This window comes from Quercus robur, chromosome 5 (assembly GCF_932294415.1).
Source record: "Quercus robur chromosome 5, dhQueRobu3.1, whole genome shotgun sequence".
Classification (NCBI taxonomy): Eukaryota; Viridiplantae; Streptophyta; class Magnoliopsida; order Fagales; family Fagaceae; genus Quercus; species Quercus robur.
This window is the reverse complement of record NC_065538.1, coordinates 34,671,371-34,698,493: the sequence shown is the minus strand read 5'-3', so window position 1 is coordinate 34,698,493 and position 27,123 is coordinate 34,671,371. Positions and strand designations below refer to the sequence as shown.

At 38.2% G+C, this 27,123-nt stretch overlaps 1 protein-coding gene across 1 annotated transcript; it reads left to right on the top strand.

Annotated features, from left to right (window-relative positions):
- Positions 1 to 27,123, top strand: LOC126725838 (Golgi SNAP receptor complex member 1-1). Its single transcript, XM_050430811.1, has 5 exons — positions 1 to 214; positions 16,747 to 16,986; positions 18,647 to 18,814; positions 26,179 to 26,292; positions 26,764 to 27,123. Exons 1-5 carry the CDS (start codon positions 176 to 178, stop codon positions 26,875 to 26,877), a joined length of 675 nt encoding a protein of 224 aa, XP_050286768.1. The 5' UTR covers positions 1 to 175; the 3' UTR covers positions 26,878 to 27,123.

Genomic DNA, 27,123 nt, shown 5'->3' with positions numbered 1-27,123 from the left:
AATAAATAATAAAATATTAGGCCCCCAAAACGAGTTGGCCTAATTGCCGTTGAGGAAAGTAGACGATCTGTCCTCGTCGCCAAACAAACAAACACGCCCGTAAAAAAAAGAAAGCAATTCCAATTCCAATTCCAAATCTCTCTGAACGAGGAAGTTTCAGATTGTTTGAAGAACGATGGAAGTGCCGAGCTCATGGGACGCCCTTCGAAAACAGGTTCTTATTCTTATTCTTCCCCTCCTTTGATTCCTGTTTGTTTGCGGAGAAAAGTCTGGGAATCGGGATGAGAATTCCGTTGTTTGAGATAGATCAGTTTGGTTGATAAACGGATTTGTGTTAGTGTTTGAAAAGAAATTTGTATGTAATTAATAATAATAATAATAATAATAACAATTTGCTGAGATTGATGCATGCATATTTATATTTATATTTTGTTTGGTGTAGTAGACTCAGAGGTAGAGTTGGGAATAATAATTGGTGTATGGATTTAAAAGCAATCTTTATCACACAATTTAGGAAATGCATTTCTTTAGTGGAAGCAGTAATTAATTGAGAAACATCCAGTATACACACACTAACACAGCAAGTGTTGTTGGAATTCTAGCAAAAAAGAAGTAGAATGGCCACTTAGAACTAGAACAGAACAGCCATCTGATCTGATCAGATCAGATCAGAAGCTTCAGATCAGATCTGACTTCTGAGGGAGGACGATTATTACATTACGTTTATGCTCTCTCCTCTCCACATACATAATATAATACACAAATGTACAGCACCCCAAATATCCACTGTCCAACACTCCATCCCATCAAGGCCAAAACGCGTCACCCAAACACCATACAGCAAATATCATTCGTATGCAATCGAGTAACAAGTGATCTACATATACATATTCATCGCTTTGCTTACGCATGCCATGCTTGCCCCTAGTAGCGTTTTTTTTTTTCTTGGTCTGCTTCCTTAAATAGGATCCTCACTACAGAAAATCTTCAGAAGAGACCAATTTTAGCAATTTTTTTCTTGGTTTGTTTGGTATTCATTGGGTTATGCCGCATAAGGTTATTGAGATGTTCAATTGCTGGCCGGGTAAGTCGTCCTCTGGAGGTTTGTGCCACATTGTCTGTGTTGGTGTATTTAATAGAAACGAAATGCTAGATGCTTTGAGGATTGTGAATGGTCTATTCTTCAGATTAAGTCTCTTTTCTTCCTTACTCTCCTGGAGTGGAGTCTAGTTTTGCCTGTTATTTCTTGTATATCTCTTCCTGTTTTAATTGATTATTGTAATTTGGACTCTTGATTTTGCCCCTGTAGTACATTCCCAGTGTACTTGGGTGGCCTTTTATTTTAATAAAAGTTTTCTCATTACTTATGTATATATATATATATATATATATATATAAGGATTCTCCCCTTAGAGGCTGTCCACTCTTTGATTTCTATAATAAGATTTTACCTCAATAAATTCCGCCTGTAATCAGGGGCCATCTTAAGCGATCCTCACCAGCCCCCTCAATCTTGACCGAATATAAATGGGTGATGAAGGACTGCAGGAATTCCAACTCCCAGTCTTGATTGGATCTTGTAAATACTAAATACCAGATTCCAAAGGTAAGAGAAGACTACTTAAAAAAGGGGTTTAAGAAGAAATTTGAGTGACAAAACAAGTATAGATCTAGTATCAGTTTAATATGAACTAGGAAAAAGATGCTTACTTTAAAGCAAATTGACACTTAAAAAGGGATTTAAGAAGAAATTTGAGTGACAAAACAAGATTATAGTAAAGTGAAGATAATCAATTGAACTTGGAACAATAAAATGTCAATTTTTACTTTTTAGGCTCACAGAGCTCAGGGAATATTCAGATCTAAAATTTCATAAAGATAAGAAAAGACTACTACAACAACTCAAAAGAGGCTATGTGCAATATGAAATGGGAGGATGTTAATCATGTGAGATTTTGGCATGATAAGTCACCAAACTTTGAAATGGATATACCCAAAGCTGTACTCAACTGCCGCTGATAAAGAGGCCTCAGTTAACTCTGATTTAGATAACCAAAATGGAGGCCATGATCATGGAACAGTAGGTTTATTCAACATTTTAATGATTGGAAAAAGGAATTGTTGGATTCATTGTTTGATACTTCATAGTTCAATATCCCAAGTAGAGAGGGCTCTAATTGCATGAGATGGAGGTCAAATGGCAATGTTAAGTTCAGTTTTCCCTCTTACTATGAAGGCATTGAGAGGCCCTAATGATGTGACTTGGCCTTGGAATAGTGTTTGGTGCACTAAGGCTCCAAAAAGAGTTGCATTCTTTGTGTAGACAACCACGTGGGGAAGATTTTAACATGTCATAATCTCATGAGGATGGTAATTCATTTTTTTTTAAAAATTTATTTATTGGTAAATTACACACACACCTAGTGGGTCTTGAACCCATGACCTCACTTGCTCATCCTCTACCTAGCATTTACAAGGGGAGGAGCTCTAGTTGAGCTAGAGCTCATTGGCCACGAGGAGGGTAATTACTATGGTAGGTTGGTGACTTGGTGTTGCATGTGTAGGAAGTGTTGAGACCATGGACCATTTGTTTTTGCATTGTGACATAGCGTATGAAATGGTCTTCCATTTTCTTTGTACTTGGGATTCATTGGGGTTTTACCAAGAGTGTGATTTATTATGTGGAAGGAGGAATTTTTCTGGTAAACACTTCCTTTGTTTGGAATTTAACTCCATATGTGCCTTTTATGGACATTGTGGAGAGAGGAATCATTGAACTTTTCAAAATGTATAAGCCTTTGTTGTTTGGCTGAAGTCTTTTTCATAAGATCATCACTTGAATGGTCTCATGTGCTGAGCTGTGTGCTGGGTACTAGTGAGATGAATTTAGTTGTAGAATTCATTGATTTTCTTTCTTTTTGTTTGTAAATATCTTTCTTTCTAATTTTTAGGAATACTTCGTGTATGCTTCCAATATAATTGATGTAGATTCTTTTCATCAATACAACTTATTAAGGGGGGAAAAAACTCAAAATGCTATTTATTTTACATATAACAAGTAAAATGCTATTTACCCTAGAATCCTAGCCTTTAGTAACCCCAAAATCCTAACCATTCATTTTACATATAACAATTTTTTTTTGATAAGTAATGTAAAAAATATTATTAATAGTAAAAGAAGTGCCAAGCCGAGTACATTGGGGATGTACTATGGGGGCACAAATCAGAAACCAATATTACAACGATCAAGAAAAGCAGGAAGGGAAGAACAAGAAATATGAGAAAAGACCACACTCCAATCAAATAGAGTGTGCAAGAAAAAAGACTTAATCTCTAGCATAGAACGTTCGCAACTGTCAAAGTTTCTAGCATTCTTTCATGCCAAATTCACCAAATCAAACAATGAGGCACTATTCTCCACACATCTATGTTATGATGTTGCCCAAACTTTCCTTGCCAAGACTCAAACAACTCAGTAACTGTATGAGGCATAACCTAGTGAATACCAAACAACTAGAAAACCAAAGACCACAACTCCCAAGCTATGGGGCAATGAAGCAGAAGGTGATCCACTGACTCCCCACATCTCTTACACATATAGCACCAATCTAGCACAAGCACATGTCTTTTACGAAGGTTGTCTATTGTTAAGATCTTACCTAAAGAAGCAGACCAAGCAAAGAAAGCTACCCTTGGAGGAACCTTCGATTGCCATATCATTCTCCAAGGGAAGGGTACAAGAGTAGGAGGGTAGAAAGAATGATAAAATCCTCTAACCTCGAAACCTCTGCTCCTTGTTGGCTTCCAACAAACCTTGTCAAGACCAACCCCCCGCATGGTCGAATAATAGACCAACCCCATAAATCGATCAAAAGCTTCTTGTTCCTAATCTTGTGGTGGACGACGAAACTGCACATTCCAGTGTATCCTCCCAGTAGACCAACCTATAACTTTAGCCACCGAGGAATCCTTTAACCTACTAAGACCATAAAGCTTTGGAAAAGCCTCTTGGAAAGTACAATCTCCACACCACACATGTTTCCAAAACTTCACTCTAGTACCATCCCCCACATCATACACAAGGAGTTTAGAAAAGTTCACCCAGCCACTTCTAATGAATCTCCACAAGCTGACCCCATAAGGACTCGTCACTGTTCTTGTACACCAACCACCTCAAATATTCCCAAATTTTGCCTCTGTAACCCTCCTCCATGAAGCATCGGTCTCCATGCCATACCTCCACAACCATTTTCCTAGCAAAGTAGAATTAAAGCTCCCCAAACGTCTTATACCTAGCCCCCCAACTTGCAAAGGCTTACAAACCTTGGCCCATTTAACCAGATGAATTTTAGATTCACCACCACATCCACTCTACAAAAAATCTCTCTGTAATTTCTCCATACGCTTTGCCACCTTTCTTGGTAAATGAAGAAGGGAAAGATAGTATGTAGGTAAAGATGAGAGCATGCTTTTAATAAGAGTTACCTTACCCCCTTTAGATATATACAATCTCTTCCAACTTGCTAATCTCCACTTCATCTTCTCTAAGATAGGATTCCAGATAAATAAGTCCTTAAACTTAGCACCTAATGGAAGGCCCAAATATTTCAAAGGAAGAGAAGACTGCCCACATCCCAATAGTCCCACCAGAGCCTCCAAATTGTTCACCACACCAAGAAGTACCAACTCAAATTTTCCCAAATTAATACTTAACCCTGATGCCTCCCCAAATCTAGCAAGAATCGCCCTCAAATTAGCAATTTGAGTAGGTTCAACATCACAAAATATAAGTGTCATTTGCATATAGAAGATGGGACACCATCAACTATGTACCAACCGTACTACCCATAGAAAAACCTAAAAATTGCCTAGTGGCGGCAGCCACATCCAACATACAACTCATAATAATATCAAAAAGCAATGGAGATAATGGGTCCCCTTGCCGAATCTCCCTAGAACTTTCAAAGAAATCAGATGGACTACCATTGAGTAGAATGGAAAATTTTACAGTTGAAATGCAGTACATTATCCATTTTCTCCATTTCTCTGAAAACCCACAGCGCCAAAGCATATGCATTAAAAAATCCTAGCTGACATGATCATACGCCTTCTCCACATCCAACTTACACAACACTCTTGGAATTCCTGACTTCAATCTACTATCAATACATTCAGAAGCAATCAGAGTGGAGTCCAAAATTTGTCTACCCTTTACAAAGGCATTTTGTAAATCTGAAATAAGACCATGACCACCCTACGAAGTCAATTAGCCAACACCTTAGAAATAATCTTATACATCCCACCAACTAAGCTTATTGGCCGAAAATCCTTTACCTTCACAGCATCAACCTTCTTGGGAATAAGGGCAAGGAATGAAGCATTAAGACTCTTTTCAAACATTGCCCTTGAGTATGAAAGTCGTGAAACACAGCTATGATTTTTGTTTTCAGAACACACCAGCAAGATTGGAAGAATGCCATGGAAAAGCCATCTGGGCCAGGAGCCTTATCACCATTAAAATCATGGATCACCCCAAACACCTTTTCCTCCTTGAAAGGCCTATCTAATCAAATTGCATCTTCTACTGAGATACTAGAAAAGTCCACATCATCTAAGACAGGCTATGTGCTACATCCTCACGATAAATCTGCCTATAAAACCGAGAGATACAATCTGCTATAGCTGCCGGGTTTGAAGACACTTCCCCATCCTTCATAAGCCTATCAATGGAATTATACCTTCTGTGAGAATTAGCTATACGATGGAAGAATTTAGTATTCCTGTCACCTTCCCTAATATAAAGAACTCTAGATTTCTGCCTCCAACAAATTTCTTCCAACAAAGTAGCTTTTTCTAACTCATCACGAGTTCTTCCCAATTCTAACTTTTCCTCCATTGAAAGGCCCCAACTATCCTCAATATTCTCTAGAGCACTCAGGTCCTTCCACAATTATTTAACCCGATCTTCAACATGACCAAGACCTCCACATTCCATCTTTTCAAATCATTTTTCAAAAGTTTTAGTTTATTGGCCAGAACAAAACTCGGAGCTCCTTGGAACTGATAGGATTCCCACCAAGACCATCCCCTATCCACAAAACTCTCATCCTTAAGCTACATATTCTCAAATCTAAACGGCCTACTCTCTCTTTGAAAAGATCCACCCTCATGGACAATAGGAAAATGGTCCGAGCACAACCTAAACATCCGTCTTTGAGAAACCGTTGGAAACTTGTCCTCCCAATCTGTAGAGAACAAGAATTTGTCCAACCTAGCCTTCGAAGCAACTTCTCGAGAATTTGACCAAGTAAAAGCTCCCCCTTGCAATGGGAGATCAATGAGGCCTTGCTCTAAAATAAAACTGGAAAACTCCTACATAGTAGCAGCAAAAGAATTAGAACCCAATTGTTTGGAAGGAAACCTAACCACATTAAAATCACCACCCACACACCATGGAACACTCCACTAGCTATTCAAACCACAGAGTTCCTCCCATAAAAACCTCCTGTCTCATTGTAAATTAGGACCATACACACCAGTAAACCCCCATAGAAACTGATTTTCCTCATTTGTAAATTTACAAGAAACCGAAAATCTCCCCACTGCTTCCTCCATTTTATTCACAACTCGTGTATCCCACATTAATAACACCCCTCCAGATGCTCCATAAGAGCCTAAATAAGACCAGTCAACATGTTGACCACGCCACAAACTGTGAATCACAACTCTATTTATCAACTCCATTTTGGTTTCTTGAAGACAGACAACATCTAGCCCCCATTTCCTAATCAAATTTCTAACCCTGAGCCTTTTATCTTGCTCATTCAACCCTCTAACATTCCAAGAAATAATTTTCAAACTCATTGATGAGGCATAACAATCCACTCTATACTTGCACTCCTTAATTTATTTGAACTATACTCAACATTCAAAGATGACAATAAATTTTTCAACTTCCACTGACCTTTTTGCCTTGACTTGACCAACTTCGTCTAATCACCTGGTCTCTATAGCTAATAACAATCCTGTAATTTGCTCCTCAAAACCTTCCAAAGAAGTCTCCATTGATTTCTTAAAAGCCTTTAGCCGATTGGTTACCCATTGTGATAGCTGATTGTTATCAACACTCTCCTTACACCCAAGCTCCTTCATAGGACTAGATACCAACTCCAGAGGACCTTCAGTGTCCTAAGTTACCATAACTAAAGGCTCACCACCTCTCTCCCAAGTCATCAACCTTTCATCAAATTCCCAAATCTCATTCTCTGACTCAGAAACCACTTACAAAGAATCTACTAGCCCCTCACCCTCATTCGCCCAACTGACCCTCTACCCTTCATTGAAAATAGAACTAATACCTGGTATGAACTCACCCTCCATGCCTGAGCAGACTGACATGCAATCTGGAGATCGATACAGTGACAGAGGAAGCACTAACTGTCGTCCATCACGCAATTGTAGCATCCATTCTTTGGAATTACCTCAAGACTTATCCAAGTCTCCAACCAGTTCCCTAATTGTTGGGCCAAGTAGATGAACCCCCTTAAGATCAGAATCATCGTTAGTAGTGGCCGATCCTTCCGAACCCCCAAAATCCTCATCCCCATCTTCCATCGCCACCTGAGATGTCCCATTTACCACCGCTGACCTTATTAGAGCATTGGAAACCGATATCGGTTTGAGGGATGCCTGGGCCACCACCACTAGCTGGATTGGCATGGTGGAAGATTGGGTAAGCTTGAACAGGCTTCTTTGACCACCAAATCCATCGTTGCTCATCTCTTCCGACACCGTTTCCAAGGACACCAATGGCATCATCGTCAACCTTATTGGAGCATTGATTGCCGATAACGGTACATGGGATGCCTAGGCAACCACCTCTGGCACGATCGGCATGGTGTGTGGCTGGGCATGTTGTATTGGGCTTCGTTGACCACCATCGCCTGCCACTTCCGTCGATATCATGGGTGAGATTGTGGCCAATGACACCTTCGGCACCATCACAAGCTTCCTTGATGGCTTAGGTGAGACCATCGAGATCTTGTGTTGCTTCGTAGCAATTAAGTCCCTCGTATCTGAACTCGGGTCAGCGGGGCACTTCAGGTTAGAAGAATCCAGAGTAGTTGGGTCCTTACCAGAGCACTCGCTAGCCTTAACTCTACGTGGGCTTGACACACCCAGGCCCAAAGTTGTTTCTTTACTGCCCAATAGAGGAACGTGGGCTTTCTAATCTGAGTGGTCCAGCCCCACTTTTCACGTTGTGCATTATAACTCTCCCGTGCTACCCATTTGCCAACTTACTCACCACACTTAACCATATCCCAAGATACCCGTCTCTTTCCATTTTCATTCATAGCCACAATCAACCCTCTTTCTAACCAACATGACCTCCTAATATCACACACCTTTCCAAAATCAGGATTTTTTGAATTTGAATTGAACTTACCTTTCCAAAATCAGGATTTTTTGAATTTGAATTGAACTTACCTTTCCAAAATCAGGATTTTTTGAATTTGAATTGAACTTCAAAGGAAATCTGATATTGTTGCCTTCCGAGATTTTCGCTTCAATATTATTCTTGCCATTAATACCCCCTTCTCCACCCTCAACACCACCCACAGCTGACGGGGGAAAACTTTTGGCCTGAGCTTCGAAAACTAGCACCTATGTGTGAGGTTTGTCTCTCAGAGGCTTTGATATATTCTCCATGACGCTATTCTTAACCTTTTCTCTAATGGAAGACTGTTGATCGTGCTTCAAAATTGCTTGCACTGGAGCTTTGACAGTTTCTACAAAGGATTGGGAAGAATGATACTCTGGCTGCTTCCACTTGTATGGTACAAATTTCAGTCCACCCAACACATATTGGGAAGGTTCCAACATTCTTCTTAATTCAATCCCAAAAGCCTTCCAACCTTGTTGTAACTTTTTGGCAGGGATAATGATAGATCTCCGCAACCTGCCTACCTTAAGCTTCGTTATTGATAAATATTGACCAAACAAGTTGGACCCCTATTGCAAAGTGTAAGCAGTATCGCCTTCCCTGAGTGTGAAAAACACCTTTGGATTGACCCCAATCACGATGTGCTCCAGGTTTCGCATTAACTAAAGAGCTGCATTCTTGCCCATAAACACTGGTTGCATGTAGTATTTTCCCCTTCAAAAATTTGAAGGGAGAAAAAATTCCCTCCTTCCTTAAACACCAACTGAAACAACTTAGATTCAATAAAAAAACTTCAGAAAAAAAAAGAAAAAAAGAAAACCAAAGTGTCAAAGAACCTATTGGCATCATTTGTTCCAATGTGTGACCTAAAAGTTAGTTGCATTTGAAGGCCCAGCTACCTTGAATTAGCCACAAATCCTGCTTTAGTTTTATTTACTAGGGATAGTATGGGGGGATTTCGTAGTTTCTTTATTGAATCTAAGCTGTTCCAGCTGGTGATTGAGGAAGGTGGGAATTTTTTCTCCCTTCAGATTCTTGAACGGGGAAAATACTACATGCAATCGGTGTTTATGGGCAAGAGTGCAGCTCTTTGGACAATGCGGAATCTGAAACACACCGTGAGTGGGGTTAGTCCTAAACAATTCTTTACGTTCAGGGAAGGGGATATTGCTTACACGATGCAACGGGGGTCCAACTCATATGGGCAATACTTATCAGTGACAGAGCTTAAGGTAGGTGGGCTGTGGCGAACTATTATTATTCCTGCTGGAAAATTACAACAAGGATGGAGAACCTTTGGGATTGAATTAAGAAGGCTACTGGAACCTGCTCAATATGCGTTGGGTGTATTGAAATTTGTACCGTTCAGGTTTAAGAAAATCCCAAAATATCAACCTGCCAGGTCTTATGTGTAGGCTGTCAAAGCTCCAGTATAGGCAAGGTTGAAGCATGTTCAGCAGCCCCTCCGCAAAGAAAAGGTTCAGGCTGGTACTGTGATGAATTTTGTGGAGTTTCCGAGTGATAATTCTTGCATACAGGTAGCAGCTTCTGAAACTCAGGCTGGTAGTTGTTCCCAGTCAGCCGTGGGTGGTGGTGAGGGATGGAAAGGTGGTATTAACGGCAAGAATAATTTTGAGGAGAAAATCCCGGAAGGTAATAAATGCAATATTTCCTTGAAGCCCAATTTGAATTCAAATATGTTTGAGTTTGGAAAGTTACGTGATAAGAGGAAGGGACGTTGGCTAGGGAGAGGTTTGACTGTGATTGTGAATGAATTTGGAAAGAGGTGAGTATCTTGGGATGGTGTTAAAGGTGTTAAACAGGCTGGAAAATGGGTGAGTAAGACTCCCCATAATATTAGTGTGGGTCTGGGCTTAGCCAAACAGAATGCCCAGGCCTTGTTGGGCAATAAAGAACCCATTTTGGGCCTGGGTCTGTCAAGCCCAATATCTTTTGAGGCTGGCGAGAGTTCAACTACTGGACTTAAGGCTCTAGAGGCTTCATACCAGAATGGATTCAGTATGCCGAGCTCAGGTAGGAGTGCCACGAAGGAAGTTTAGAGCTTAAGGACCACACCCACCGTATCGGAGCAACATGCGATGCCGTTGTGGGTATCGGTGGCCACGAATCCATCCTTAGCAGTGACGGAAGTGGCGGGCAAGGGAGAAGAGGACAACACGATCCCTTTAGCTCAGCCACCCACTGCGTCGCCTGGACCAGCGGTGGTGGCCCAAGCCTCCCATGTTTAGACATCGCCGATCAAAAAGCTGTGTGGGTTGAAATTGGTTCTGGTTGGGCCATCGGACATGATATTGGAACCAGCAATGAACCCGATTGTACCGGCGAAAGTTTCTTTGGATACTCCAGAGGCATCGGAGGTTGGGGAGGAGGATCTTGTGGGTTTGGAAGGTCCAGGTAATTCTGTTTCTGAGAGAGCTCAATTACCTGGCCCAACTATAAAGGAATTGGTAGAAGACTTAGATAAGTCTTGGGGTAATTCCAGAGACTGGATATTACAATTACGTGATGGCAGGCAACTAGTGCTCCCATTGTCTCTGTATCGTTCTCTAGATAGTATGTCAGTCAGCTCAAGTTTGGAGGGAGACTGTGTACCAGGTAATGACTCTTGTACTTATGAAGGGCAGAGGGTTAGTTGGGCAGATGAGTGTGTGGGGCTAGTAGAGTATTTTCCTGGGTCAGAGAGTGAGTTGTGGGAAGTTGGTGAAAGGCTGAAGTCGTGTGAGGATGGTGATGAGCCATTAGTTGTGTTACCTTTGGCCACGGAAGGTCTGACGGAGTTGGAGTCTAGTCAAGTGCAGGAGATTGGGTGTAAGGAGAGTGTGGATTGTTGCCAACTATCACAGTGGGTAACCAATAGGATAAAGGCTTTCAAGAAATCTGTGGGCACTTCATTGGAAGGTTTTGAGGAGTAGATTACTAGTTTGTTATTAGCCATTGAGGCCAGAAAGAAAGATAAAAAGAAACGTGAGGTGGGTGATCAAATGAAGTTGGTCAAGTCAGGCCAGAAAGGGCAACGGGAGTAGAAGAATCTCTTGACATCTTTGAATGTTGAGTATGATCCAAATAAAGCAAGGAGTGTAAGTTTTGAGCGGGCTCTTATGTCTTATCAATGAATGTGAAGATTATTTCTTGGAATGTAAGAGGGTTGAATGTGCAGGATAAAAGGCTCAGGGTTAGAAACTTGATTAGAAAGTGGGGGCTAGATGTGGTTTGTCTTCAAGAAACCAAAATGGAGCTAATTAATAGAGCGGTGATTCGTAGCTTGTGGGGTGGACAACATGTTGACTGGTCTTACTTAGGTTCTTGTGGAGCTTCTGGTGGGGTGTTAGTGATGTGGGACACTCGGGTAGTGAATAAAATGGAGGAAGCAGTGGGGAGATTTTCGGTTTCTTGTAAGTTTACAAATGTGTCAGATCAATTTGTTTGGGCGTATTCTGGTGTTTACGGTCCTAATTTACACGAAGACAGGAGGTTTTTATGGGAGGAACTTTGTGGCTTGAATAGCTGGTGGAGTGTCCCATGGTGTGTGGGTGGGGACTTCAATGTGGTTAGGTTTCCTTCCGAACGATTGGGGTCTAATTCTTTCACTACTGATATGCGGGAGTTCTCCAATTTTATTTTGGAACAGGGTCTCATTGATTTGCCATTGCAAGGGGGTTCTTTTACTTGGTCAAATTCTAGAGAAGTTGTCTCGAAGGCTAGGCTGGATAGATTCTTGTTTTCTGCAGATTGGAAGGATAGGTTTCCAACAGTTTCTCAAAGACGGATGTCTAGGTTGTGCTCGGATCATTTTCCAATTGTTCTTGAGGGTGGATCTTTCTAGAGAGGGAGTATGCCGTTTAGATTTGAGAATATGTGGCTCAAGGATGAAAGTTTTGTGGATAGGGTTCGGTCTTGGTGGGATTCCTATCAGGTTCATGGTGCACCGAGTTTCATTCTGGCCAATAAATTGAAGCTATTAAAAAATGATTTGAAAAGATGGAAGGTGGAGGTGTTTGGTCATGTTGAAGTTCGGATTAAAAAATTATGGAAGGACCTAAGTGTTTTTGAGAATATGAAGGAGAATTGGGGTTTATCAGCAGAGGAAAGGGTAGAAATGGGTAGAATTGGTGATGAGTTAGAACAAGCTACTTTGTTGGAAGAAATAAGTTGGAGGCAAAAATCTAGAGTTCTTTGTGTTAAGGAAGGTGACAGGAACACTAAATTTTTTCATCGCATAGCTAACTCTCATAGGAGGGTTAATTCTATTGAGAGGCTTATGGTGGATGGGGTGTTGTTTTCGGACCCAGCTGCTATAGCAGACTGTAATCTCTCAGTTTTATAGACAGCTTTATTTGGAGGATGTGGCTAATAGACCTGTATTAGACGATGTGGAGTTTGCTAGTATCTCGGTGGAAGATGCAAGTTGGCTAGATAGGCCGTTTGAGGAAGAAGAGGTGGTTGAGGTGATTAATGGTTTCAATGGTGACAAGGCACTTGGTCTAGATGGCTTTTCAATGGCATTCTTCCAGTCTTGTTGGGGCGTTTTGAAAACAGAAATTATGGCTGTGTTCTACAACTTCCATACTCAGGTGGTGTTTGAGAAGAGTCTTAATGCCTCCTTCCTTGCCCTTATTCCTAAGAAAGTGGATGCTGTGGCGGTCAAGGATTTTCGGCCCATTAGCTTAGTTGGTGGGATTTTTAAGATTATTTCTAAGGTGTTGGCTAATCGCCTTCGTAGGGTGGCGCATGGGCTTATTTCGGATTCACAAAATGCTTTTGTGAAGGGTAGACAGATTTTGGATTCTGTCTTGATTGCTTCTGAATGTATTGATAGTAGATTGAAGTCAGGAGTTCCAGGTGTGTTATGTAAATTGGATGTGGAAAAGGCATATGATCATGTGTGCTGGGATTTTTTAATGTATATGCTGCAGCGTTGTGGTTTCTCTGAGAAATGGAGAAAATGGATATGGTATTGCATTTCAACTGTAAAGTTTTCTATTCTGATCAATGGTAGCCCATTTGATTTTTTTGGTAGCTCTAGGGGGGCTTCGGCAAGGGGATCCTTTATCTCCGTTGTTGTTTGATATTGTGATGGAGGCGTTAAGCCATATGTTGGATGTGGCTGCCTCCGCTGGGCAATTCTCAGGTTTTTCTGTGGGTAGTACGGTTGGTTCATCCGTGATGGTGTCTCACCTTTTATTTGCAGATGACACTCTGATTTTTTGTGATGTTGAACCTTCTCAGATTGCTAATTTGAGGGCGATACTTGCTAGATTTGAGGAGGTCTCAGGGCTTCATATTAATTTGGGGAAGTCTGAGCTGGTTCCTGTTGGTGGGGTACACAATTTGGAGGATTTGGTGGGTCTGTTGGGGTGTGGGCAGTCTTCTTTGCCCTTGAAATATTTGGGCATTCCTTTAGGTGCCCAATTTAAGGATTTATCTGTTTGGAATTCTATCCTAGAGAGAATGGAGAGGAGATTAGCAGGTTGGAAGAGAATGTATTTATCTAAAGGGGGTAAGGTGACTCTCATTAAAAGCTCACTCTCGTCTTTACCTATATACTTTCTTTCCCTTCTTCCTTTACCAGGGAAGGTGGCAAAGCGTATGGAGAAATTACAGAGAGACTTTCTGTGGAATGGGATTGGTGGTGAACCTAAAATACATTTAGTTAATTGGGCCAAGGTTTTTAGGCCTGTGCAGGGGGGGGGGGGGGGGGGTGGGGAACTTTAATTCTGCCTTGCTAGGTAAATGGTTGTGGAGGTATGGCATGGAGACTGATGCTTTATGGAGGAGGGTTATAGAGGCAAAATATGGGAATATTTGGGGTGGTTGGTGTACGAAAAAGGTGACAAGTCCTTATGGAGTCAGCCTGTGGAGATACATTAGAAGTGGCTGGTTGAATTTCTCTAAATTCCTTGTTTATGATGTGGGGGATGGTACTAGAGTGAAATTTTGGAAGTATGTGTGGTGTGGGGATGGTACTCTCCAAGAGGCATTCCCAGAGCTTTATCGTCTTAGTAGGTCAAAGGATTCCTCTGTAGCTGATGTTATGGGTTGGTCTGCTGGGAGGTTTCATTGGAATGTGCAATTTCGTCGTCCACCACAAGATTGGGAAGAAGAAGCCTTTGCCGGTTTATGGAATTGGTCTATTCTTCAATGGTGCGGGGGTTTGGTCCTGATAAGGTTTGTTGGAAACTTGCAAGGACTAGAGGTTTTGAGGTTAGAGGTTATTATAACTCCTTCTACCCTCCTACTTTTGTTTCTTTTCCATGGAGAATGATATGGCAATCAAAGGTTCCTCCAAGGGTGGCGTTCTTTTCTTGGTCTGCTTCCTTGGGTAAGATCTTAACAACAGATAACCTTCATAAAAGATGAGTGATGGTGCTTGAATGGTGCTATATGTGTAAGAGGAGTGGGGAGTCGGTGGATCATCTTCTACTTCATTGCTCCATAGCTTGGGAGTTGTGGTCCATGGTTTTCTGCTTGTTTGGTATTCAATGGGTTATGCCTCGTACTGTTCTTGAGTTGTTTGAGGCTTGGCAAGGAAAGTTTGTGCGACATCGTCATATTGATGTCTGGAGAATGGTGCCTCATTGCTTGATTTGGTGCATTTGGCGTGAAAGGAATGATAGAAGTTTTGAGGGTTGTGAATGCTCTTTGCTGGAGCTTAAGTCTTTTTTCCTACACACTCTCTTTGAATGGAGTGTGGTTTTTTCTCATTTTTCTTGTTCTTCCTTTTCTTTGTTTCTTGACCGTTGTTCTTTTGTTTCCTGATTTGTGCCCCCATAGTACATCCCCAATGTACTCAGTTTGGCAATTTTTTTATTATTAATAATATTCTTACGTTATTTATCAAAAAAAAAAAAAAAAAAATTCAGAAACCACCCATACTAAGCCAAAGAATTAAACTAAAATAGGATTCCTGACTAATTTGAGGTAGCTGGGCCTCCTAGTAAATCTATTTTTATGAAAATGTGCACAATTATTTGAGATAAGTGTTAAATCAATGATTCAATATAGAAGTTGACAAGACAAGTGCTTAATTGATTTGGGCATATTGGATGCTATGCCAGATTTCTTGTTGGATGTTATGTCTATTGTTTCCTCCTCTTTGGGCATAATGGTCCATTCTTGAGTTTAAGTCTTTTTTCTTCTCTTCTCTTCTCGAATGGTGTTTGGTTTTACCTTCTTTTTCTTGTATTTCCCTTCCTGGGTTGCTTGATCATTGTAATTTGGTTTCTTGATGTGTTGGCCTCTTTCGTACATTTCCTATGTACGGGGCTGTGTTCTTTCAATAAAACTTTTATGTTACTTATCAAAATTTTATGTTACTTATCAAAAAAAAAAAAAAAGAAATCCCTTTAGAGTTGGGAATTTTTTTTTTTCTAATCATCTAATTTCATTAAAAATCACATGCTAGTCACATGACCTTACATAATAATAAATAAAACATGACACAGAGTTAGTGAAATAAAAGACTAGTCTTGTGATAGCTACATGCTAGACAAAATGGACTAATGGGCCTTCTTTTCTTTGGCCTTAGGTGCTCTTCATCAAAGAGCATCAAGACAGCATGGCTGAATTCCAGCCAAATGTTTAGAAAGAAGGTGGTTGGTGGATAGATTGGCCGAACTCTTCACTCTTGTAAGAAAATTGAGCCATAAAGCATCGGTAACTGATTCATGAACAATGTTTTTACTAAGAAGCCACACCTATTGTATAGACTTGTTGCATATCCAACATGATGAACCTTCTTCAGGATTGTTTCCATTCCTTTATTTTTTGCCACAAGTTTCCTGGAAGCTTGGAATTTTTGCTCCATGGAGGGATGAACATTTTTTTGTTATCAACTTATCAAACATATGAAAGACTTGCGAAAAGATGCCCTTTCATTGACCTAGATTGGTTCGCTAATTCCAATTTTACGGTAATTAAGCATGTAAATATATATGTGGACAACAATGTCCCAAATCTTAGAAAAGAAGGTAGGTCAATATATAGATTTTGAATTTGTTGGTGGAATTTCATGTCTCCAAACCTCTTTTGCTGAGTGTTTGTGTAATGATATAGCTCTTATATCATTTTATACCTGAACAATAGTAATTTAGTATGTTAGATTTGGTGTCTGATAGTCTGACCACATCATTCCAACAGTTTATGGCATTTAATATCTTTGCATGTCTTCAAAAGGGCATTCATAATGGATTGTTTTTGCATACATTTTCTTTTCTTACTTAATTCTTGCTAGCTAGAAAATATCTTTCCTTTGACAAATAATTTATATATATCTATGATGGCAGGCTCGGAAACTTGAAGCTCAATTGGATGAGCAGATGAACTCATACCGCAGAGTGGTTTCTACAAAGGTCACTACGAAAAATGATACTTCAGAGAATGATCTTGAATCGGGGATAGACCGCCTGTTAAAACAGCTCCAGCAAGTAAATTTGCAGATGCAAGCTTGGGTGTCATCAGGGGGATCAGAAATGGTTTCTCATACCTTGACTAGGCATCAAGAGATTCTTCAAGATCTCACTCAGGTATTGTGGCTTCTTAATTAATGTTTAGCAGCATTGTGCATAATGAATTTGAATCACACTTCATAGTATGGGACTTCTGCTCTCGAGTAATGGGTGTTGAAGATTTGTTGCCTTGCTTCAAAGAGGCATACAAGCATGTTAGGCCTATGCTGCCCATGTCTCATGAGCTCTCTTGCTTCTCTCCCCCCCCTCCCCACTCTCTTTTTTTTTGGTTGAAAAGTTAAGACCATGTTTTTAGTAGAATCAATGCAAATAACAAAGATCTGTTATTATCTCTCTTTTTATTTTATCTTTTAAGTGCTTTCTTTTGATTCAGTTCAGGGAGTAAATAGAGGGTTTTAAAGCTTCCCTCCTCACCAAAATTAACAATAAAAGAGGATTCTCTCAGGCATTTATTTAATATAAAAAGCAATAAATATGTATTAAAAGAGCACAAAAGGGTGATCCAATGTAATACATAAGACGTATATATGATAAAAAGAAATATGCTAACATCTAAAGTTTACAACTTTACATAATTCAACATAGAAAAAAAGGAAAATAATTTGTTGCAGCTATCCTTTGATAGCATTCTAAGAAACAGAAACTTGATGTCCTGAACTGCAATTTCTCACCTTTCAAATGTTGGAGAATTTCATTCAAGCCAAATACACCACATAAGAGCCAATGGCACAGCATTCCAGATCGTAGCATTCTTGTGTTTCTTAAATCAACTTCTCTAGCAAGCTGATAAATTTATTACAGATAAGGCATTACTTACATGACACCAAAAAGAGAGTAAACAAAAAAAACCAAAGATCTGTTACTAGAAAGTAGGAGCAAATAATTCAGTCTTACCAGTGCTTTTACACAAACGACACCAATCTACTATGGTTATATTTCTCTTCCATAAGTTGTCAATTGTCATAAACTCATAATCTTTCACTTGCCAGATACCCTGCTAGGGAAAAGACTATCCTTGCCTACTTTCCTCAACACATTGTAATATGACCTACCGTGAATTCGTTTGTTTTAGGAGCCACTCATATCATCCTATCCTCTTCGTACGTCTAACATTAGTTGCATACAACAATTCCAGGAATGAAAGAAGAAAGAGAAGAACTCAAAAATTCTTTGTTTTGAATTTTTGAACTATGGAATATGGATGACCATTTGCACCTTCTTAAATTTCATCCTGAAGTTTTTTTTATAGAAGATTTTTGTATCAGATTTTGAGCTTTGACCTCCAGCTTTAGGGACCAGATTATTTTGGGGATAAGTAATAAAAAGGAAATATCTTATACACACATTATGTATACAAAAGATAGCCTAAAGAATTACAAAAAATAGAATTACAAACAAAATGAGAAGGGACTCGATGAAATCTACGATGGAATGACTTTCACAAAGACCCAAGATACAAGACCATTCGAATAATTATCTAATGAAAGATTACTTTAACTGAGCCATGGACATCTTTAAAAATGCAATGATTCTGATGCAGCTATTCTATATTGTCATTCTTTTTGTTTTATTTTTGGTGTAATGGTCTTCGTCAGTTTTGCATTCTTATTTCTGTAAGTTGACTTATTAAAAAAATTATTATTTCTATAAGTTGTATTGGTTACTAAGATTGAAACTATCAGACACCAATTTCTTGTTAGACATGATTGAAGTGCAGGAGTTTTATCGTCTCCGCTCCAGCCTCAGAGCTAAGCAAGAGCATGCTTCACTCCTTGAGGATTTTAGAGAATTTGATCGGACAAGATTAGACTTAGAAGAGGGTGTTGGTTCTTCAGAGCAAGCCCTCCTAAAAGAGAATGCATCTATTAGTCGAAGTACAGGACAGGTATGTTGAGTACAATAGTACCTCCTCTTCTTCTTCTTCTTCTTCTTGTGTGTGTGTGTCTCTTTGTTGAATTATGGGACAAGTATGCTTAGCACAATGGTACCTCTTCTTTTTCTCTTGACTGTTGTTGGTTAAAGGGTCAAGCACGCAGACCTTTTGGAGCCTAGGTGCATGGTGTAAAACACAAACTGCACCTGATTGAAGCACACATTTTTCAAATATAATGTGTAATAATTTCTAATTGCAAGATTCATAACATATATAATAAAAAAATGGTTCATAACCTTAAAATAGGCCTATATGTTGCCTATTAGCTCAAGTGAATGTGCAACTACACGAAGTTTGTAAGGTCTGATTTTACAAATGACATTCTTACGCAACATCTGCATGTTAAAGGAATGAATGATCGCCTTTGGAGTTAAAAATGATATTCTTTTTTTCTATGTATGATTCGATGGCTGCATTAAGTGGTAATTCTTCTCTAATTTGGTGGAGTTCTGGAATTATGTGATTTTAGAAGATGTCATGTACCTTTACAAAAATTATTTCAACTTCTAAAAATTTTTATGTGGTAAATTTGAAAACAACAATCAATGGACAATATGATAATTACCTAATCATATAAAGTTAAACATAACATTTTATGTAATTCTTATGTACTTTATAAAAATATATAAATGTAATAGCTATGATTGTAATGAAACATATGGTTAAATCAAAGTATATCTGAAAGGAAAAGACCAAAAAGCACAAAAATAATAAATTATCCTTGTTTGTGTCTTTTGATATGTAAATAAAAAATTGTCCGTGTAGCACAGTGCCATAAGAGAATAGTATTTGTATTCCTTCAAAAAAAGAAAGAATAGTATTTGTTCAATAAATTGATGGTCCATGTGATTTAGTCCAATATTGAACATATAAATTTAATGACATTTTTTAGCCAAAAAAAGAAAAAGAAAAAGAAAAAAAAAGAAACAAGCCTAGGCATCCTTTGTGCTTTTTTAAAAAAGCACTAGAAAAGCATTCCTGAGGTGCGCTTCATTAAATTATCTTTGCTTTGGTCAAAGTGCACTTTTAAAACTGCTCTTGACAGGAAGAGGTCTAGCAAGGAGGCTGGTGGTTCCTTCATATTCTTCTGTTTATTTTCGACCTTCTTGTTGCACCTTATGTATGCGTGGATGAGTCCCTGAATTAATATGCCTGCTACTTTACTTTTGAATTAATTTTGTATTTCTTTGTGTTTGTGTTTGTACTTCGGATGCTTCAATATGAACATGGGAAATGTATATGATATGATATGGATATGGCAATACAGGAGTGATACACTAATTAATTTGTATATGTTATTAGGTATATGTCAATTTTAGGTTTGTTATAAATAATTAGCAAGCATAAAAACACCAAGAGCCTTGTACCTCAATTGGTTGGCTCCTCTTGGTGTTTCCATTGGAGACATCCAGGTTCAAATCCTCCCTCCTCCAACTATCAAATTATCAAAAACATTTAGCAAGGATAAAAGAATTTAAAAGCAACAAAATATAGTATAGCTTCAATGTTTAATATTCATAGACATCAAAAAGTAACATCGAAAAACAAAAAAGAATCCCTAATGATATTGTATTAATTTTTTTTTTTTTTTTAATTTCAAATATAACGGTAAGCACCAAAAAGTTTATATATATAAAACCAATATTCAAGCAATAATGGTTAGAAAATAAGCACATATTCAAAAGTGACTATATTTATGTTTAGTTTTATTAAATATCTTCAATACACTATGAAAAAATATCCATAAAATAAGTTCATCAAAAAAAAAAAAAAAAAAAAAAATCCATAAAATAACATCAATAAATTTTTCATTTAGAACCCCATTTATTATCGAGAAGATTTTATTTTGACCTTAGCTGTGTCCATGTCTGATGTGTCAGACATGAGTACTTCTGCCCTTTTTAAGTTTCCATGCTTCTGAGATTTGCAACCAGCAATATTCAAACCTCTCTCTCTCTCTTATAGTGGCACATAAAGGCTAAGAGAAGTCATCTTTTTTTCTTTTGTGTATTTTTATTATTATTTTAATAATTCAATAGCTGGGGGTATGGGGGATTTGAACCCTGGATGTCTATTGAAAACACTAGGAGGTGCTAACCAAGTGAGTTACAAGACTAAGAGAATTTAACTGAAAATGTAAAATAAACCTTGTACTTTATTTAATGTGCTGAAGGATGACTAAAGAGAAGGGTACAACAGTTCAAACTCAATATGATACACTATTTCTTTTTCTTTTTTTGGAAATGACCTATTTCACAAGCTCTGTTTATCACTTACCTGTACTGATTATTTTGTGTAACATGAGACTAATTAACTGTCTGCCGGATTTGGGTATGTCGTGGCACTGTACAACATATCCACACTTGTAATGGTGGTGTTGGTGTCCTCATGATAAGAGGAAGAATAAATTACAGTATCAATTGTTAAAGAGTCATCACTAACATTTGGAGTGGATGTTATGTAGGCTCTACTAAGACTGTGTTGGAGTTTGGAGGGAGAGGAGAGGCTCAGGGGAGGGGATTATAATGAGATTAGTGATAATAAAGTGAGATAATTGATAAGAGTTTCTTTATAAATTGTTAAAGATAATAAATTTTAAGGGTTAAAAGGGAAGTGCATAAAAAAATTTGTTCAACAATTATTCTTCCCTTCAAATTCCTCTAATTTGAGGGAATTGAAGAAAGAGGCTTTGAGGGACACAGTATCCCGAAGGAATAAACCAACTTTCTTGGATAGAAATTATGGCCAATTACTAGGGACCCAACACTGACATGGGTTTTACAATGAATTTGGATTGCCTGTGCTATGTGGTTCTAATTACCTGCTATGATGGGTACTGCATGAGTACATTATCATAGTATTTTCTCATACTCTTTGGGTACCTATAAAGATTTTTAGTTCTTTTCCTTGGGTGGATTCAAATAGTTTCTTAATTTCATTCCTATATACATTCTTTAGTGTTTTCTAGACAAATTTTACAACATCGATCTTGATCTGGAGGACCTTGCAACCTTAGACTTATTTAAGCCAATGAAGATTTTAAATTTGATTCATTTTCACATCCATCCACACATGCACGCTTGCATGCACACCCACACACACATATATGGATGCTAACCTTGGGTGGATTCAAATAGTGTACTTGGTTTCATTCTTGCCTATATTATACATTAGTTCTTGTAAGTGAGATCTGCTTGACAATTTTTACTAAAGCAATGATCTTGATTTGGTGAACCTTGTAAGCTTAGACTTACTGAAGCCCAATGAAGATTTTAAATTTGATTTATTTTCATATAAATCTTGATGAAATATATAGTTTGTAAGATGGATGATAGCCGTCTCTCTTGCTCTCTTGATGTGTGTTTCTTCTTGGTATTGTAGGTTGTAACTTTTCGCTGTTAGTGGCTTGCATCTCCTTGCAAATTGTCCTTGGAGTTTTTTATTTTTTATTTTTATAAGTAATAAGATTTATTGATATCAAAAAGGGACACCCTAGTACACAGGGAGTGTACAGGGGTCAAATACAGAAATTACAAGAATCAAGAAAATCAAAGATTGAAGAGAATGATTGGTTTCGCAAGGCAGACAACCAATCCAAAAAAGTTATAAAGAAAAATAACTTGAGGTCAGGAAATGGATCTCTTAGAATCTTCAAAACACATATTGTTTCTTTCCCTCCAAAGACATCACATTAAACAATGGGGAACAATTATCCATACATGGCTATTTTGATGACAACCAAACCGGCTTGGCTAGGAAGCAAGGAGCCCTACAACTGACTTAGGCATAACCCGACTTACTCCAAATAAACCCAAAACCATATACCACAAATCCATAGCAACCGGACAATGAAGGAAAAAATGTTCAACCGATTCACCATTACACTTGCACATATAACACCAATCCAATATCCAAACCTTCCTTTTTCGTAAATTGTCAACCGTCAAGCATTTCCCCAAAGCAGCAGTCCAAACAAAGAAAGCCACTTGAGAAAGGATCCTTTGCTTCCAAATGCTTTTCCAAGGAAAACAACAATCATTAGAGCCCACTAGAAGACTAATAATCTTGGATTTTTTTTTATGCCTAGGCAAAAGGGGGTTGTGGGGGGGGGGGGGGGGGGGGGGGGGGTTGGGGGGTTGTTTAGAAACTTGGAGTTACATTGGCATTAAGTTTAAATGGATGAAGGGAACTTATCAATGATGCATAAATGGATTGATTATTGTTTGGGTCAAATTAATCTGCATTACCTAATTTTTAATCTCTAGTATGAACTCAAAAGAGAATTTTAAAAAGGAATGTGGTAGAAACCTTAGGATTTGGACACTTGGAATCAAGATCAAATTGTTCATTGAATTTCATAGATACAGCCATACAGGTTGAGCTTTTACTATTTTTTACAGGGATTAGGTTTAGATAATTTGAGATGGGTGGAAATTAACCATGGTTTCTGTGGGTCACTCATCTTTGTAGAGGGTAAAAGTGTCAAAGATTTGAGAAAGTGTACTAACTTTCTTCCATTATTTATAGGGTACAATGTAAGGATTCCATTCCAACTCATTTCTAATGACACCGCTCAGTTTTCAATTGTTTAAATCATATTCCCTGTACTTTATAAATGATTTAATGTTGCCCTTTTATTCATATGCCTTTAGCAAATTGCTAGAGAAAGTGTTTAGGTAGCTTATATGTCAATGAACACGACATGTGATTGAAAAAAAAAATTCTACACATAGAATTATCTTTGTATCTAAAATAACTATTTAAGAATAAAATCTTATATTGAAGTATTCTTGATACAAAAGATAATTGTATAAAACAATTTTCTCAAGTTGTGTCATACACTCATTGAAACATCAAGAATGATGTGTCAAAATTCTGTTAGCAATTGTAAATGGTATAGTGGACAGAAGGGGTGTAAACAAATATTGAAGCATGGGTGGCAAGGTTAAAACAATTTAAAACTTAAAGAGGGTGTGATTAGAAAAGGTTAAAGGCTCAAAGTTTTAGGAGTGTATTTACATTTTTCCCATTCTCTGTTGTAAATAGAGATTAAGAGAGATTTGGTGCCCCACCTAGTGTGATGGTAGGAAATTTTGTTATAATGGAACAACTACTGTAGATGTCAAGTGTCAGTTGAATTATTGTGCTAGCTATATGAAGCTGGTGGAGGACTAATATAGAATTTCAGTTAAGCCTCTGTTTGATTCAATGGTTGTTTTCAGAGAATGCTTTTCACCTTTTTTGGTGTTTGATGTGGTGGAAAACCTTCATCAACAGAAAATATATTTTCAAAGTCAGCAGAGAGTAACCCAAGAGAGGCGGACCATTCCTTTGTGTCCTCACCCCTTATATTCTTTTGTGCTGTCTCCACTGCCACAAATGTTGCCGCTACAACCATTATTGCCAGTGCCACCACGACCACCACCATTACTGTGTTAGGAACGCACAAGAAATAAAAAAAGAAGAAGAAGAAGAAGAAAATACCATAAAATTAGGGGAAGTCCTGATTGATGCTCCAAGGGAGTGATTGAATCACTACCTCCCTCACTGAATAGATTGCTGATTAGCACTCCCTAGGCAGAATGATACAGAACTGCTGTTGGCAGCTCTCTCTTATGCCCATGATTTGGCAGGCAAGAGCTCAGATGGATGTGATTACAAGAGTTGCACATGATTAGGTTAGTTAATTACTAGGATATAGAATAGGTTGAGAAGCACATTTATCACATTAATCATGTGTAAATTCTTGTGAGCACATGTTAAATTAGTAAGCCAATAATATTGAGCCATGTAGACCAATAAAAATAAGGCAAATTATGTGTATATAGGTGCTTGTAACTCTTGTTTAAAGGGATCATGGAATGAAGAATACTTTTTTGTGTGCTTAAACTTGTGACTAGTCTTGCTTGGAGATGAGGCTTTCTCAAAGTAGTCTCAATTGGAGAAGGTAACTCTCACGAAGAAGTTACCATCACTTATCTTATTCATGCATCCATTCTTAGAATCCATCCTCCATCAACCTCCTACTTGCATTCCAAAACCCTAATTGCATAATCATCACATCCTAGTTCCTTTCTCTTAAGGATTACCTCACCATTCACCCATATCACACAAATACATGTCCTACCTGAAACTAAGGGTCCTAATCTCTAACCCTAGTCTTTAACCTATCACAATCTTAACATCAAACTCCAATTCCATCTCAATCCCAAGCCATACCTGAAACCCCAAGGTCCTCAAAACTCTCAATTCCCATCTTTCCATATCAAGATTCCACTTTAATCTCCTTAAGAACACCAACCCACATTGGGTTCTTATCATACTGCCATGGTGCCACCATAAAAGTCAAACCACCTCAAGTGCTACCACCACCTACATAAAATAGTGAGCTAAATGACAGAAAATGTTTTTGTAATCATTTTTAGAGTCAAAACCAAACAATTCATTTCCGAGAAAATGTCTTCTGTTTCCCAATGAAAATATTTTCTGCTGGGAAAAATGGAGTGCAAATATACGAATTAGGTTGAGGCAGAGGAATATCATGATAGCCTGTTATTAAAAAGTGGATATGACCGTATTTACAGTTGGACGGTGAAGAAATATTTATAAAAACCAAGTAGGTAGGATACAATGTTTTCCAGTCTTTTCTAAGTTGAGTGGAGGTCACTTCTATAAACAATACACTGCACTCAAGTACTTCTTATGAAATTATTATTGACACTGTAAATGTGACTCTGACTGATGTGTTTCCTACAAAAAAATCTAGCCGTGTTTACCTATATACATAGGAGGGAAAACAAAACCCTAAAGGTATTTATGTAAATATAACTGGTTCCTTCATCAGTTCGGGAAAACCCACCTTGTCCTCAGGTCACTAATTTTCCAACCTGTCCCTTCATTAGGTTGGGAAAAACCCACCCCATTTGGCAGAAGTGAGGTGACGTCCCTGCTGGTGACGAATTGATTTGGATTTCTATTTGGAAAGAATAGATGGAACCCTTGCCATTTCTAGAAAACAGAAACGGGAGTACTTTGGTAATATCTATAGCAGTTTTCTATGCTCAAGGATGATTGTCTATCCATTTTCATGTGTTTCTTCCATGTGGATTATGTATTCAACTTTTTTAGGAAGCTTTCTTTATAGAATCTTTTTTATTTTATTTATGATAATTAACAGATATCAAGATCTGTTATTTTTTACAAAAATGGAACTCCCCCCCCCCCCCCCCCCCCCCCCCCCCACCCCCCCCCCACAAAAAAAAAAGAAGAGAGAAGAAAAGAAAAGGACTTTACCTGCTCTTCTTATCATGTTGCAGATGGATTCTGTGATTTCACATGCTCAAGCAACACTTGGTGCACTTGTCCTCCAACGCTCAACTTTTGGTGGCATCAATTTAAAGCTCAGTAACGTTAGCAGCCGCCTCCCAACGGTATAAAGATTTTCCTGATGTGGTTATTGATACCCTTATTATTTTCTATTCATGAAATAAAATCATAAAACTCATCTAGGAGGTCTAGGTGGCTCATGAAATTTAATTGTTGTGCTTTAGGTAGTGCAATGAACCATGAATAATAAGTTAATATGCATGGGATCTGGTAATTGCAAAAAAATAAAACCTCCACTATGGATCTTAAATCTTAATAAATGACTTGGAGACTGGAAGCTTTTATCATGTGCAGGGGAAGTAAATAAAAAACTTATTTCACAAATCTATAATATAACTGGATTATACATTTGAAGGACAATGAGTAACATTTTGGGATAATTTCATTTCCATGGGATGTTCAATTTCTCCATCAGCTTCTGATCAACATCACATACAACAAAGAACAAAGGAAAAAAATTGAACTGTGTGAACTTGATTGGTTGATTGACATACTACGTTGACATGATTGTGCAGGTTAATACCATTCTCTCAGCAATAAAGAGGAAAAAGTCTATGGATACAATTATACTTTCACTCGTTGCATCTGTGTGCACGTTTGTCATTTTTATCTACTGGTTGACCAAGTGAGGATGTATATTTGATTTTCAGGCCGACGTTTGTGAAAATGTTGTATACTTATTTTGACGCTTTTTATCAGGGTAAAGAGGCCGTATTATGTTTTTGACGGTGACATTCTTTTTGTGGATAGTGCATTATATTCTCTCAGTAACAGAATGCAATGAATAGTAAAGTTCAAACTTTGCAGCTTAGACAGGCTACAATCCCGTGCATTACGAGTTTGAAGCTAAAATAAAATTAATGTTGCTGGTACTA